This window comes from Haliotis asinina, chromosome 7, assembly GCF_037392515.1.
Source record: "Haliotis asinina isolate JCU_RB_2024 chromosome 7, JCU_Hal_asi_v2, whole genome shotgun sequence".
Taxonomy (NCBI): domain Eukaryota; kingdom Metazoa; phylum Mollusca; class Gastropoda; order Lepetellida; family Haliotidae; genus Haliotis; species Haliotis asinina.
In genome coordinates, this window is record NC_090286.1 from 28,212,986 (window position 1) to 28,229,645 (window position 16,660).

General features: G+C 38.0%; 1 protein-coding gene across 2 annotated transcripts; it reads right to left on the reverse strand.

Annotated features, from left to right (window-relative positions):
• Positions 1-327: 327 nt before the first annotated feature.
• LOC137291347 (uncharacterized) lies at positions 328-15,219 on the reverse strand. 2 transcript variants are annotated; one of them, XM_067822658.1, is made up of 10 exons: positions 15,002-15,219; positions 13,391-13,467; positions 12,065-12,128; positions 11,492-11,581; positions 9,747-9,860; positions 8,242-8,382; positions 6,869-6,985; positions 5,862-6,200; positions 4,605-5,035; positions 328-4,272 (listed from the first exon to the last, which is right to left on the reverse strand). In XM_067822658.1, the coding sequence occupies exons 2-10, from the start codon at positions 13,448-13,450 to the stop codon at positions 3,466-3,468; spliced, it is 2,163 nt and encodes a 720-aa protein (XP_067678759.1). In that variant the 5' UTR covers positions 13,451-13,467; positions 15,002-15,219; the 3' UTR covers positions 328-3,465. The 2 variants fall into 2 exon arrangements, with proteins under 2 accessions (XP_067678759.1, XP_067678758.1); XM_067822657.1 differs by having other exon boundaries at positions 3,173-4,272; positions 14,817-15,003.
• Between the last annotated feature and the right edge of the window lie 1,441 nt (positions 15,220-16,660).

A 16,660-nucleotide genomic window follows, 5' to 3' on the forward strand; every position in this document is an offset into this window, starting at 1 on the left:
TAACAAAATCCTAAATTCATGAAATGCGTTGTAAAGTTTGTCACAGTGGTGCAAGGGTGACAAAGAATATTCCACCATGCAATTGTATATTCCAAGAGGTTCCAAGGGTGTACGTCAGTCCTAGAAGCAAGCACATATCTTCCTGCTCAGAGACAAAAATCTTATTTAAATAGGACTGACTACTGATGCTGAATAAATCCAGCATTTCATCTCAGACCAGTGTGAAGCCCATGTCCCCTGCCCTCATATTGCTGGAATGTTGCTAAAAGCAGTTTAGAGCCAAACACACACTCACTCACTCACTCATCTCAGAACAGACACAATAACAACAGTGAAGTACATATTTATTATAATGTATTAAAAAGTGTACCAAAACATGAAAATAGTTGTACACATTCTATAATTCCTTGAAAGACAAAGTCCCCAGCTCACAGCAGAGACCATATAATAGATATAATATCTATTATATGGTATCTGCTCAAAGTATTAACTTTGATGGCTGAAAGCTTTCAATAGACCCAAAAATAAATGGAATAAAAGTGGTCAAATTGAAGCACATACTAAGGCAGTTTGATCACAAAAATACAAGGTTACTATTGACATCTTTATATAATGCACTGTATAGTTACAGCTGATTTGACTTTTAATTTTTAAATACAATTCCATTCACATTTTCGAAACTAAAAGCAGTACTGTATATACTCGCGTATAATGCGACGCCCTCTGCACCCCTTCAAAATAGAGGATAAATGATATACCCTGTGTATAATGCGACCATGGATGGCACATCACTGGCGCCAATAAAAAAGTGTTTTGTCATGCGTTGTTATACGAAGCTTTGTGAAGCATATTACTCCAAAACTACATAGAATGAAGCACACAACCAGCACACATCCAATAAATATGTGTTTGTCTTGCATTTTTTGTTTTTTTCTACGAAGCATTGTTGAGTGTATAACTCCAAAACAAGTCGCTAGGTCACATGTGCTGTAGGGGCCATCTCCAGCAACCAAAATGTATTTTCATTACTGAATCATGCAAACAGCATAAGAAAGCTTTCAGAAGTGACTTACATTTGTGAAATCCATACATATAGTACCCATCAATAGTTTAGACTTAAAGCGCTTATGGATAGCTGCATTTTGATGTGAAGTTTTGATAAGACTTTGCCAAATGTCAATGAGTTTCATCATTTATTGAACTCAAGACAATAGTGTAAACAGTCAAAGTAAACTTAGCCTCAGTACTTAATGGTACATTCCACCACTGAGTCTAATAAAACCTTATCGGAGGTCGCGTCAGTTTACCATTGAGACTGACCAATCAGAATACAGCTTACCAAATCGCGAAAGTGGACATTCGCACACAGCTTTTGAACTTTTTATCTCAAAAAGCTTTGTACCCGAACAATTCTGAATGCTATTTAGCATACGCTCGCTTCCACTCTGCGATGACAGAAGTAAGTGGCTACATGTACACGAGCATGTCTAAACTTTTGATGGGTAGCACTAGTACATATTTCTCATTCTTTTTTATATGTAGCAAGTCTTTGATGTTATATGATGACAGAAAAAGTCACAGAAATGAAATTTGGATGTTAAGTATGTTTGATGAAGAACAAGAGTCATCAGAAGATGACATATCCCCCCGGCCCCCACATATTTGAAAGGACAAATCATCCGACAGTTACTTATTGTGATTTTAGACCAAGTCTGAATTGTTTCCATGGAATTCATGAAAAATATAAATGCCATATATCTGTAATCAGAAAAAGTCACCATTTCAAGATCTGCCAAGATCTTTTGAAAGATATGAAATGGTTTTCGAGTTGTGCTCCGGAAACGAAGTCAGCAACGTGTTCATGGAACCGAGAAAATAATACATCATAAAAACCTGTAAATAGCAAAAGGCACCACTTTGGGGTCTGCCACACATATCTACCAAGTAATACTGACAGATATCAAGAAGTTTTTGAGTTCTGCTCCGGAAACGGAACACACCTCTCACTTTAGAGAGTAAGTCCGAAACGCTTCCATGGAAACTGAGAAAATGATGAATCACTAAAACCTGGAAATAGCAAAAGGCATCACTTTAGGTTGCAACTGATGTATCTATCAAGCTTTGCCGAAAAATCTTGAATGGTTTTTGAGTTCTGCTCCGGAAACGAAATACACCTCTCACTTTTGAGACAATGTCTGAAACATTTCCATGGAAACCGAGAAAATAAGAAATCACAAAAGCCTGTAAATAGCAAAAGGCACCATTCTGGGGTCTGCCACACATATCTACAAAGTTTTACTGACAGATATTTAGAAGTTTAGAGTTCTGCTCCGGAACCTAACATACCTCTCACTAAGTCCAAAACGTTTTTTCCATGGAGACCAAGAAAATAATAAAACACAAGAACCTATAAGTAGCAAAAGGCACCACTTTAGGTTCTGACTGATATATCTACCAAGTTTTGCAGAAAAATATTGAATGGTTTTTGAGTTATGCTCTGAAAACGAAGCCCACCCCACCATTAGACTAACACCAAAATGTTCCATGGAAAAAAAATAAACAAATAAAAATGCCAAAACTCTGTAAATAGCAAAAGGCACAACCATAGGCTGAGATTACTATATCTATCAAGTTTGGTCTAAAAATATTGAACGGTTTCTGAGGTTTTGCTCAGGAAACAAAATGATTACGGATGGACGGAGGGACGAGGCATCGACTATATCCCCCCGGCATGTAATGCAGGGGGATAAAAATCTTATGGTTGGTTTATAGGGGGTGGGGTGAAAACCCATGACAAACCTTTAATGATGTCAAGTTGGGCTAAGAGCTGCAGCCATTTCTTTTTCTTCTCAGTGGGATTCCTGCTCCTTGGATCAATCCTTGTTTTGCTTGGTCAAGTGAAAGAATTTAGTTTTACGCTGCTGTCAGCAATGTTCCAGCTATAGGGTGGCCATCTGTATAGAATCAAGTCAGAACCAGTCAAGTGATCAACAGCATGAGCATCAATCTGATAAATGCAAGTCCCCATATGTAGGAGTGGGCATGAAGCTGGAAGCTAAACAGACCTCATGTAGGGACTGCTTCGTTTGATACAGGAAGCGCATGTGTGTGGAACTTACGCACATATATATATACCACTATATCAACTCAATTTTATAACTCACTTTTCCTGTTTTTTTGTATTTTTGTAAAATGAAATCCATATAAATTTTGTAAATGTAGCTAGCAAGCAGTATATGGTATGGTCCATTGCAATGGAAGGAGGTTGTCTGTCAAGCTGCCATGGTGCCTGTGTGTCTGGCTGCCATTATGTTGCTCAGGATGTCAGTCATCGGGATACCTACCCTGACTAAGTATATACTAGTAACCGAAGACAGATGGAATATTGATGACTTCGGTACAGATTAACATACACTGGTATTCCTTGAACTTGAAGCATCCTTCCAGAGAAGCTTATTCATTTCATTATGACAACTCTCTCTCTAATTTTGGTTTCTTCAGTTTGAGTGGCATATCTGCTGGGCTAGAATCATAGGATGTTCCCTTGCCACTGTATTTAGTCCCTAAATCGGAAGTTCTGGTTCCCAATGTTGTGCTGGATCCCGTTGTGCTTCTTGGACCACCATGAGAACTCATGAGACTGAACTCTGGATCTAAACCATATTCTGTGGTTCTATATGCAGACTCACGTTCAGGGTTGTCCACAACATCTCTGTTTCTACTAGCCATGGATCTGTTCTGATGAAGTTGCCGCAGCATTTGAGTAAGAGAGAATTGGGACTTCTTATGGGATTGTAAAAACCCAGTCCGCCCACTAGACTTCTGACGAGCAAATATGACTTTCCTGGCAGGATTTGTTTCTTTTGCTTCCTCCCCTTCTGACCACTCTTCACTTTCATCCATGAAATCCAGCTGACCACCCCATTCCCTGATGAAACAGTCACGCATGCTGCACCCCTTGCACTCGTGTTTGTCCTTTGTTCTGTCCACCCAGAACACAGAGATGTTTTCGTATTCCTCTGGTGTCAGTTGTGCTAGGTATCTGTCAATGGACGATGGCGATAAGGAGCTTGAGACAGTGTCTAGTTGACTTTTGAAAAGTTGGTCAAGCCGGTGACCGATGTCATCTGACTTGCCAACATAGATGGGTTCATACTGTACTGATTCCATATAATCAAGGATCTTTGCTATCTTAAAGTAGCCACTCGTCTTGGTTTGAGGTCTTTCAAAATAGGGAAGTTGTCCTTTGAATAATTTGTGGCAAGCTTTAATCTGGAAACAGAGAGGCACATTTTAACTGCTTGTAAACTAATATGATGTAATATGATACTTTCTTTGGAAACATTCCGGAAAACGGGATTGAATGGTATGCCATACCAAAATGAAATAAAAATTCAAGTTTTATATAAAGGACTGTCCTCTTAACTGAAATTAATAATTAAATAAAGGACTGTCCTTTTAATTGAATTAAATTATGGAAAATCAGTAAACTTGAATAATTAACTTGTACAAAGAAATGGATCAGCCAGAATTCCTCGTAGCTCAAAGGTAACTCTCCAACTCCAACAGTCCTAAGTTATTCAAAGTCATATTCATTATCTCACCTTTTTTGGTGTTTTCAGAGCATGTGCTGGAGAAACTGATGTTTTCTCAATTAAAGACCTTGGTGTTGATGGTGAGGCCATTGTTGCCCTTTTAAGGTCAAGGTCAGACCAATCTAAACTTTTTGATGGTGACTTTTCAACGTAACTATCTGACTGGGTTTGAGTTTTGTGTTTTGGAGATTTCATTACTTTTTCAGTGTGATCATCTGACTTGGATGGTGTGTGTGGAAAAGGAAGTCTTTCACTTGGAGAAGAGGTGTCCATTAGTTTTGTTCCTGGTGTTGTTTTGTTTGACATTGCCGGTGACAAGACAGTCATACTGGCACTTGGTGATGTAATGTCAATCATTTTGGGATTTGATTTGATCCATGTCAGCTTAGTTTGAATCTCTTTCTCTGTGAATGTTTTGGGGTTAGTGACAGCAGATTGTCCTGAAAAAACGATACACACTATACAAATTGCACAAAAATAAATACCAGGGCCTAGATTTTTTACGCTCCCTTAGCACTATGATAGTCATAAGTACAATACATTAACATTAAGTCACTGTCTTAGCGCTGTGTGTTGATAAGAAACACAAATCTAAATGAAATACATCATATGTGTTCTGATTAACCATCAATTTATGAAAACATATGTTGGGCCGGAGGCCTGTTACTGACATAACATTCTGTTTGTCTATATCTAATTAATTCAGAAATTATTCGCAACTGTATAATGTAAACTTTCTCTCACATTGATCACTTACCTGTGCTCTGATTAACCAACAATTTATGTATATGTAATTTGGGCTGGAGGCCTGTTACTGACATAAAATTCTGTCTGTCTGTATCTAATTAATTCAGAAATTATTCGCAACCGTATAATGTAAACTTTCTCTCACATTGATCACTTACCTGTGCTCTGATTAACCAACAATTTATGTATATGTAATTTGGGCTGGAGGCCTGTTACTGACATAAAATTTTGTCTGTCTGTATCTAATTAATTCAGAAATTATTCGCAACTGTATAATGTAAACTTTCTCTCACATTGATCACTTACCTGTGCTCTGATTAACCAACAATTTATGTATATGTAATTTGGGCTGGAGGCTTGTTACTGACATAAAATTCTGTCTGTCTATATCTAATTAATTCAGAAATTAATCGCAACCATATAATGTAAACTTTCTCTCGCATTGATCACTTACTAACCTGAGCATAGCACTGAGATTGCCTTTACAACTCCACTTAGGTCTACTGACAACTAACTTACCAATATGTCCAGACATGACATCCTTCACATCAACTGAGAACTGACTGTCAACATGGACAGTCAGTCTTAGTTTATCCTTCACAAGACTCAGCAGGCATGTGAGAATCTCCTTCAGTTTGTGCTGGAGAAAGTCTTGAATACTGATGGTTGAGTCTAGCTTGAGGTTGAGAATAATGGAGCCTTCCTCTACAGACGTCAGAAGAGCACCATGCAAGGGGAGATAACTGTTGATGATACACTGATTATCCTTGAAAATCTTGAAGAGTCTCCTCTCAGTGTTGGTATCCTGTTCCATGGATGTGATGGTTATTCTTGCTATGTTATCTGAAGCCATATCTCCTGGAAGGATAACAAGTGAGTGAGCATGGTTTTATGCAGCCTTATCATGGCAATGTGTTCTTTCCACATTTTACCCATGTGGGTAAACGAGCCCAGATTGTAGTAACGAGCAGATACTTTAACCATTAGGTTACCCCACCCTCCATATCTGATAAAACATAACATGAATTATCAAAGCAGATAAATAAATAAATACAGGTGATGTTGACTAAGGCCTGTGTTTGATCTTAAAATTTCCTAAAATGGTTATTATTCTTCTATTTCTTGTATCCTGTGCCATGATATTTTTGAAAGCAGTATAAAAACATTTTCATTTAACATTATGGGACATTATGGGTGACAGCAATATTCACAGTCAAACATTCTTAAATTGGTCATTATATGATTAACAGGTACATGGCTTAATGACTCATTATTAAGTGACTATGTTCTTATAACCATGGTAACCTATTTTCCAACAATGTCAATAGAATTGGGTGTCACAGATTGTACCTCATAAAGAATTAAATCTGGTTCTTTGACAAAATTAACAAACACCTAAACCACAAGCCTTCCTCACAGCATGGTATCGTTAGTGAGAGTTATAGAAAGCCCATAAATCTTAAATACTTGTACTAAAAGGGACTTAAGTCCAGTAAAATAGTCATGGCTGATGTATCAGTACCTACCAATATGGATGTTGGCAATGTTTGTTGACTCTCCAATCTGCGTGATATAACTACATGCAGGATCATCCGTCTTGACTGTACACTCATTTTCCACACCAATCTGGACATAAGAATTAACTGAAACACAGTCAGCAGCATGTCAGATAGTTGAATAAAATATCTAGACAGCATGAAATAAGGTGAAAGTGATTGTCGCTCTCATTATGCATCTGGCCCTGAGTTTTTGCTCAAGTAGGAGTTTTTACTATAATTGGAGAACATGCAGGAAAATGAATTTCCCAGAATGAACTGAAATCGATATTAAACTCAAACAAAGTTGACAATTTGAGTTCAGGGATAGATTACTCAAGTTGTTTGCTTTGTTTTATTCTAAAATTGCAGTTGAGTTAAAAAATCAACAGTTTCAAATTTTCAAATCTCAGTTTGAAACCTGAGCAAAGGTTAAGTTTGTTTCGAGAGAAATCTGGGTCTAAAATCCCTAACAAGGGAATTAAGTCCTTCCAAGTTTCAAGGACAGACTTAAGGCCCAAGGTTGCCCTAAAACCTTACCTACCCACCTCCCAAGGACAGATTGGGTCAAATAAGCCTTCAAGTTGAATAAATATGCTTTTTGTCTGGTACTCCTGGGACAAAATGATGGCCAGATTTCACCCAATATGTTCCATTATTCCATCTTTGTTTGGTGTCTGGTTTAAATGACACAATCACATTACTTGAATTGTCTGGTTTAAATGACACAATCACATTACTTGAATTGTCTGGTTCAAATCTCATAATCTCATTACTTGAAATGTCTGGTTCAAATGACACAATCTGGATCAAATGTCACAATCATATTACTTGAATTGTCTTGTTCAAATCTGACACTCACATTACTTGAATTGTCTTGTTCAAATCTCACAATCACATTACTTGAATTGTCTGATTCAAATGACACAATCACATTACACTGAATTGTCATTACTGAAACAAGTGGCAATATCGCAAATACATATACCATACTTACTACTCAAGCAACAGCTTCTAGTACTGTCACTGTTACTACTTCTACTTCTAATACTACTACGACTACAACTACGACTACGACTACGACTACGACTGCTGCTGCTTCTGCTGCTGCTCCTCCTCCTACCACTACCACTACCACTACCACCACTACTACCACTACTACTACTACTACTACTACTACTACTAACACTAACACTACTACTACTGCTGCTGCTGCTCCTACTACTACTACTGCTGCTGCTGCTACTACTACTACTACTGCGAATACTGTGAATACTACTACCACCACTACTACTTGTACTATCACTAACACTACTACTACTACTATTAGATTACCATAGTTACAGAGCAATTACTCTACATACTTAAAGGCTCCTGTGAGTTGCTTCCAGTTTGCCAGTCGTATGCTTCGGCTGACTGTGGAAGGCGGTAAAATGTGGTATTGAATTTCCTCTCATCTTTAATATCGTCTATGACATATATAGGCTTCCCCAGGTCAGAAAATCCTAATGAAAACAGAGAATATAAGCAGGTAAACAATAAAAATTGATATAACTTTGTACGACTGATAAAAAATGTAATACTAATATGTTTGATAACTACACTCTTACAAAAAAGCAGGGGCACCTGAACTTTCAATTTGGAAAGGAGCACTAACGATAAGAAACTATTCAAAGACAGACGCCTTATGAACGCACTGCCATTTCTCTTTATCACCACCTCTAAACACAATGCATGGTATGCAAGTACAAAAAGCAGTAGCCCCATACAAAGGTTTTCAGTAAGGTCAATACATCACAGTAGACCATTAATTTTGACAATCATCTTGCATCACACAGTTGTTAGTGTTTTTGGGTGGTTTGCAAATGACACCTTTCAAAAGTGATTACACTACAAACAACTATGGTCACAAAGAAGTATAATGCACTCTTAAAACATTAAATTATTATTTTATTAACATTGACTGACCCTCATATATTTCCCAATTTTTTCAGTCTTAAGTTAAAAGCTCTCCTACTTTTTAAGAGTATACTCAAGCTTTCATTCAGTGATGGACTCATGTCAGAACTGATCTTCAGCAACCCATGCTTGTCGTAAGGGGCCAATATCAGGATTGGGTGGTCAGATTCACTGACACATGGTTGACACATGTCATCACTTCCCAGTTGTGTAGATTGATGCTCATGCTGTTGATCACTGATTGTCTGTTCCAGACTGGATTATTTACAGACCGCCGCCATATAGCTGGAATATTGCTAAGGGTGGCGTTAAACAACAAATAAAGAACAGTAACAGAGCACAGGATTTGTCATGAATGAGATCCCCATGTTCATTGTATATGTGAATAGTTGTATATCAGTTAGGAGACAAACATACTGTGTTGGAAAATCAGAGGTATATTAATTATAATAGCTCTGAATTTGATCAATTAGAGGAATAGTTGCATATCAATTATTAGATAAAGAACGAGATATATAACAAAATTACAATAGCACTAAATTTGGTAAGTCAGAGGAATAGCATGTCACTCAGATCATTGAATTAAAAAACATGCATGGACATCGACACCAGTTTGGTTGTTTACCAGAAATAAAAATGACTAGTCGCATGATTTGCAAATTACCTAGTTAGAGTGGTATAATGCTTATTAGTAGTTGTCTGTCTTCATGCAGAAAGGTATTGAGTCAAAGATCTGATTTAAATAAGACCAAAACTAATATCTCTGTGATCTTAACTTGAGAACCTACCAGTACCTCCAAAGTCTTCTTTTGAGGTAAATATGGAGGAAAGCAATTCAGTCTAAATGAGCTTGGCCTAATGTTTAAATTTATTTACACCTATGATATAAATAAGTTAATATTTAACTTACTGTCCAACCATTCCAGGGCATCAAATACTCTCTCTTTCATAAACTTTTCTGCCATTCTTGTATCAACAATGAGATACAAAGCTTCAAAGTTGACATGTTCTTGAAAGCAAATTGCTGAAAAATGAAAAACAGGAGACCTTGGTGTCATCATAGATGCAGATTTGTCACTCCATAATAACATTTCTCATAATGTGCAGGCCTCCTTCACCTCTCTCAGCAACATTGGACAATATCAGGCAATACCTCACTAGAAACTCAGCAGCCACTCTTACACTATCTCTTGTTGTCTCAAAATTAGACTTTTGCAACAGTCTATTGGACGGTGCCACTAAATCTCAACTACAGCGTTTGCAGCAAGTTCACAACACTGCTGCTCGAACTGTCACATGTATAAGAAAGTATGAACATATCAGGCCTGTTCTCCAATCACTCCACTGGCTACCAGTTGAACAACAAATTCTCTTCAAAGTCTTATGCATTGTGTTTCGGTGTCTCTCTGGCTCTGCTCCGGTCTACCTCTCCCATATCCTCACTCCATATTTGTCTTCTTGATCACTGCGGCCTCAGAGTAAAAATCTCCTCAATGTCCCCAAAGTACGATCAACCTTACATGGCCGCCAAACCTTCTCCTACTCTGCTGCTGTAGAATGGAACAATCTTCCCCTGCATTTCTCCCTGTTCGGGAGCAAACTAAAGACATACCTCTAGCTTTTCATCAGTGATCACCAACAATCTTTCTTCTTTACTTGTATATAGTGACTCCAGAACTTTTTCATTTTGTGTGCTTTGAGCATGCAACGGGCATGGATATATGTGCTATATAAATAGCCTCTTATTATTATTATATATTATTATAAAACAGAACTGATTTGATTTCATACACCATATCGACATATTCACTGATCAGTATATATTTATATTTCATTGAAAATAGCTTGTTTCTGACATTGCTCATTAAAGGGTTATAGGGAGGAAAACCTACAATGTCTATCTATTCAGCCAACAATTCAAAATCATTGAAGATCCATGCCATGTTCAGTACTGTGCAGCAGTCTATTTGTGATGTCCCCGCTGTGATATTGCTGGAATCATGCTAAAAATTGCATAAAATGCACTCATTCCTGTCTAAATCTGACACACAAGGAATGGCACATGTTAAGAAACAGCAAAATTTCAGCTGAGGCCAGACCAGTTTTATTTCTTGTTTTACAAATTTTTGTCCTCCAATCCAAAGAAAACCCAAAAGAAGACAGGGAAAAAAATAGAAATAAAATCACCAATCCAAGTAATATTCCATTTAAGAACTCAAAATATTTTACATTTGGTAAATTATGAAGTATGTATGGGGAAAAACAATCAGAAAAGAGATTTTTATTTTAGTTTACATTTTTGACCTATAAAAACAATAAGATTTTATTTTTTGAGCAGGAAAAATTCACTTATATATATTCTTATTCTTGAAACAGCAGGTGGATCCATAAAACAAGAAATAAAATTTGTCTGGCCTGAATTAGATATTTCTTAAAGGTGCTAAGAAATATTACACCACAGGAAATGAAGTACCGGTATACAGCAAAGTACATGAGAAACATGACATGATTTGTTTAGAATGACCTGTACATACTCAAAAACTATCTATGTTGCTGCAAAACGAAACATTAAGTTTCAGTTTACTTCTACATGTGAACTGGACATTCAGTGATGTTTGGAAAGGCTGTTACAGAAAAGTTATGTCGAAACCTTACTAGTCAAGTCTGCTTCTGTACAAATGCTTTTTTCTCCAAGCTTGACTTGTAGTTTATTAGCCATTCTCTCATTGTCCCAGTGTAAGATGCCTGCAGAAAAGTTGCATTGTAAATTAAAAACAGTTCACATGAAAATCCCACAATTTTTTCCTAATTATATTGCCCACAAGTCCCCCATACATATATGGTTGATGATTGTTACAAAGCATTAAGTTGGAACCTTTTTTACTGAAAATAAAGACAGTATTCAACAAAGTAATCAGATCTGTGGTACTCACTGTTGTTTGTTGGGAAACTAAAGATGCAAATCAAAGAGACATGGCATATGTTTCTTGCTTCAAGGGTGGTGGTGGCTAAACTTGGGCTCTTTTGAAAGTAAAGAGGGGATTGTTGGGGTGCGTACCCTCAAGTTTTGTTATAAATGACCATTGAAACGAGGGCGATTATGAAGTGTGCACACCCTCCCCTACTTTCTCATGAGTGTGCACATAATTCAAGGGAGGCAACTCTGTTTACCCTGTTGAAGTGTGTGATCCACATTGGTGGTAGGTTTATGATTATCGACATACTCACACACTGGTTTTAGAGTTGTTCTTGTTGAGGCTGTTGTTGATGTTGATGCTATCTCACTACTAGCCTATAAATAAACAATTATAGCAATCTTTGGTGCAAGTATCTGTGCGACCACTTTTGTCTTCAAACTTTGTATAACCAGTTAAAAAATATCAAAATGAGGTTTCAAAGGTAAAAATAGCTTTTTCAGCTATTGATTGAATTCCTCAAAATGTATTTCAATCATACTGAATGTGATCACCATTCATCACCAAATAATTTCAGATGTAAACTTCAATCAATTAAAGCCTTTCCTATAGATCTATGTTTGAAGAGAAAACGTACCGATGAAGTTCACTTTACACACAAAAACAGGAAATCGAATTAAGTGAAATAAATTAAGATTGTGAATCCTCATATTTTCACCTTTGCCAACTGAACATTTAAATCTGCGAATTGTATTCAACTCAGGGAAACCGCTGTTTAACAAACGATCATAGTTTCAAATTGCTAATATTGGTTTGTATCACAAGGGGTTATGTACAGTAAATGAAACACCGAGAACAAGTAGGGTTGGTCTAAGGTAACATTCATCACGTACCACATGTGCATTTGTTTCACTGTTCCAACCACTGCACTTACCCCCTTGTAATCCGAACAAGTAATAGCGTTTTGAATCTATGGTCGTTTGATAAGCAACTTTTATCCTGAGTTGAATAAAATTCTGAATTTAACAGTTCGATTGGCATGGTAAATTTATGAGGATTTGCACTTATTTGATTTACTTTAATGTGTAAAACGAAATTCATCGGTTTTCACAGCAAACAGACTATAAATAAATTATAAAAACACTGCATGCAACAATATTGCATAACAGTCATTTGAACAAAGTTTGTTATTATGAAATCACGGAAATCTAATAACCCACTATTTAACATTTACACATCATAAACGGGAATTCTTACAGATTTAAAGTTTCTATACAAATTATTGAAATTCTCATGCCATGAGCAACAAACTATGCAGTTTGTTTTTGTTGATTCTTTCTTTTTATTTGCACTGGTATTTTCTCTTTTATTCTTCTAAACAATTTTCTGGTGTAAGACAGACATTATGAAATTTAAAGGGCGGCACTTAGGTAGTGAGAACAAATAGGTTACCTGGTTTCTCTTGGATACCAGATACATTGTGCTTTCAAACACCTAGTTATTAACTATTTTTAACCATCATTACTGGGTACTGTTTATTTGTTTCAGTCCTTTAAGAATTTGTTAAACAGAGTCAATTGAATTTCACCTGCATTACTTTCCCCAAAATTGTTAAATTTGTTCTTTAACTGATGCATACCTGCAGGACTTGTTGAAAGACTGCTACATCTTCCATCTTTATATCCCTCAGGACATCCATCTTGTCTAGGTCATTGCCTTTGGACCAAAACATGAATTTATGACTCAGCTTTGATGAACACATTAATCATTCAGTCAGAGAACAGTTGAATAACTACAAACACTGTTTAATATATATATTCATACCATACCACCATATAACACATGTGTAGTTTGCCTTTAGCCAATTCGATTCCTCACATGGGTACAGTGTGTGAAGCCCATTTCTGGTGTCCCTGCCGTGATATTGCTGGAATGTTGCTAAAAGCAGCCTAAAACAAAATCACTCTATCGCTCTGTCACTCTTATAAGGGGAATAGTACTCAACTGTCCTCTTTTATCAAGTGTATTATGTCTCTGTTCTAATATGACATATACCCGTTGCCCTGTCGTAGTTAATTTTACTAGCCAGATTCTGATCCTATGATCCAGTCAAATTACTCCTACAAGTGAGTGCGTTGCTATTTAGGATTGAGGCGTTGCTATTTAGGATTGAGGCGTTGCTATACAGGATTAAGGCGTTGCTATTCAGGATTAAGGCGTTGATATTTAGGATTGAGGCGTTGCATCACCTCGGAAATAGCCTTGATATCATAATCCAGACAATGAATTGGTGATATATACTCTTGGTAACTGAGGGTGACATAATGGAAAGATGCAGCCTTTTCTGAAAAGAGTTTTATTCAGGGCCGAATCCTCAGATGACATTGGTATAAAATGACCACGAAACACACCACAAACCCTGCACTGCATCCTACACCCTAACCCCACCATATATCCCACGCCAAACTCTAAAGTCAGTACGATATCGCTGCTATGGCTGGCATTTTATCGTTGTGGTCTTTTCTATTTTACTGAAAGGTAAACAGGTAACTAATGCTTGACTAACCCACCGTGACTAATCTGATAATTACCCGTCTGACAGTCGACGCGTCTGACATTTGGGAAGATACCCGCTCAGCAGACCACGGTCAATAAACTTTACACTCTATACACTCTCCACGCACCATACCCAACCTCCCACGCCTGCCGCCCTTCTCTTCAAAACTCTCCAACCCCCTCTCCACTCTCTCCATCCCCATCCCCGAACTCAACACCCTACGATACATCCTCCACGACCCCCTCCACGGCCAGTTCACTGTGTTACATGCTCACCGACCGCACCTCAAACACGTAGCCTCAAACGGAGCCCAACGTACCCTTCCTGCAAGGTGATCATCCCAATAACCAGTAGTTGACTCAAACGGAGCCCCACCCTCACTCCAAGATGCTCACCCCCAACACCCTGACAAACACAGGAAGTCCCACTTCCAGCATGCCATTATCTTCAGCCTCAACATCCAAGTCCCAGTGGCTCTCTACTCCAACGCTCACTCGGAGATACGTACCACCCGTCCCGACCCCTGACCCTTCCACAGCTCTCGGCAATGCAGAAGGGACATCCGTGATATCCGATATCCGTATTTTGTTACTCCAACACTGTTTATTACTGACTACATGTGCATAATATACAGTAATCCCCATCAGCGAAACTGCATAGATCTACTGCCGCCATTTTCGAATCTGAACAAACCTTGAAAAAGGGGCTGTGCTGCACCGACCTGCCCCGCTACTGTCCGTAGGATACGTCACATCGTATGTTTGCTAACACAGATCTTGATATTCGTTACTTATAAAATTTTGATTTGTAAGCCCAAAGTTACGTGGCGAGTAAACAACGCCTGTTTATCCGCATTTATACTTGTAATGACGGAAGTTGTGGCGGAATCCTGTTGTGGCCTGAATAATTATGGACGCAGTTGGGAAATGTGCATGCCCAAACCTACTTTCACTTTAGCTTTTACCCGCGCGTCACAAGAACGAAGAGCGGAAAGCAGATCCGGATGATCCGGCTTGGGGCTTCAGGTGGCTTTTTCCTGAGTGTTGTACCCATAAGCTGCGAAGATCCCGGTTGGAAGTAATCTTCAGCAACACCTCATATCCACTGTTACGTAACAAATACCGAAACGTCCATGGTCCAACTCTGCAATACGTTTTAGGCGCTACAGCATTCGCAAGCCTTTGACAAACCATGGAGTTACGACAGACCGTAATGTTACGAACACGTATTTGTGGCTTGGGTCCCAGACGATCCACACACCTTATCACACTGAAGTTAACATTCATCGTACATACAGGCAGGCAGATACTTGGAAACATTCAAGGTCAATATCTTGTTAAACTTATCAACTTTTGGATATTGATACACGTATAGAAGTATATATGAAACTGTGATACATAAGGCAGATGAAAACAGAACGGTTTTCTTCAAGGTTTTACGTGCAGATTACACAATGAACAAGTCTGTTTTCTCTAGGAATTTTACTTTTTCATTCTATTTGTATTTACGACGAATGTGAGACCAACTACATTAGAACGACGAGCAGGTTACTGCCTGTCTCGAAAGTGTTTAGGTTAGTGAGAAGTTATTTCTGACGCCACATCAACAATTGTGCAGGTATTCGATGCTTGTGAAGCTATTTAAACTAAGACTGTTATATACATAGTATTCTCATCCACATGATTTTATGCGGGGCTGCTACGAGTATCGAGTTAGTCATAGTCTCAGACACTGGACTAAAGTGCATCATTCTAACGAAACTATTACATTACTGTTAAAACAAGACAGAATGGATAAGGTGAGTGAGTGAGTTTAGTTTTACGCCGCACTCAGCAATATCTCAGCTATTGCGGCGGTCTGTAAATAGTCGAGTCTGGACCAGACAGTCCAGTTATCAACAACATGAACATCGATCTGCGCAATTGGGAACCGATGACATTCGTCAATCAAGCCAGCGAGCCTGACCACCAGATCCCGTTATTCGCCTCTTACGACAAGCATAGTAGCCTTTTATAGAAAGCAAAGGTTGTTGAAGACTTGTTCTACCCCGGGACCTTCACGGGTCGAGTGGATAAGGATATGTGGCCATGATGTAATAGGGGTAATATTTGTAGAATATTATACAGTAATACTGGACAATGATTCAGAAAAAGGACCATCAAGTAATATACTTGATGTTGGAACTGAAGGTGCTTTAGAATAACAACGTTTGGACCTAACGGTATTTTAGGCATAAAGAAGATCTTTCGAACTAGTGGTGATTTAGGATGAAAGCTTTTGGAGCTAACGGTATTTTGGCTAGAGAAGGCGTTTCGAGGTAACGGTGTTTCAAGATTAATCCCTTTTCGAGCT

Coding starts and splice junctions, on each gene's coding strand:
- LOC137291347 (XM_067822657.1), bottom strand. CDS start 14,952: ATGGGGATTACTGTATATTATGCACATGTAGTCAGTAATAAACAGTGT. Junction 8,383..9,746: donor TGCCCTGGAATGGTTGGACA/GTAAGTTAAATA, acceptor TGTTTTCATTAG/GATTTTCTGACCTGGGGAAG. Junction 4,273..4,604: donor CTCTGAAAACACCAAAAAAG/GTGAGATAATGA, acceptor CTCTGTTTCCAG/ATTAAAGCTTGCCACAAATT.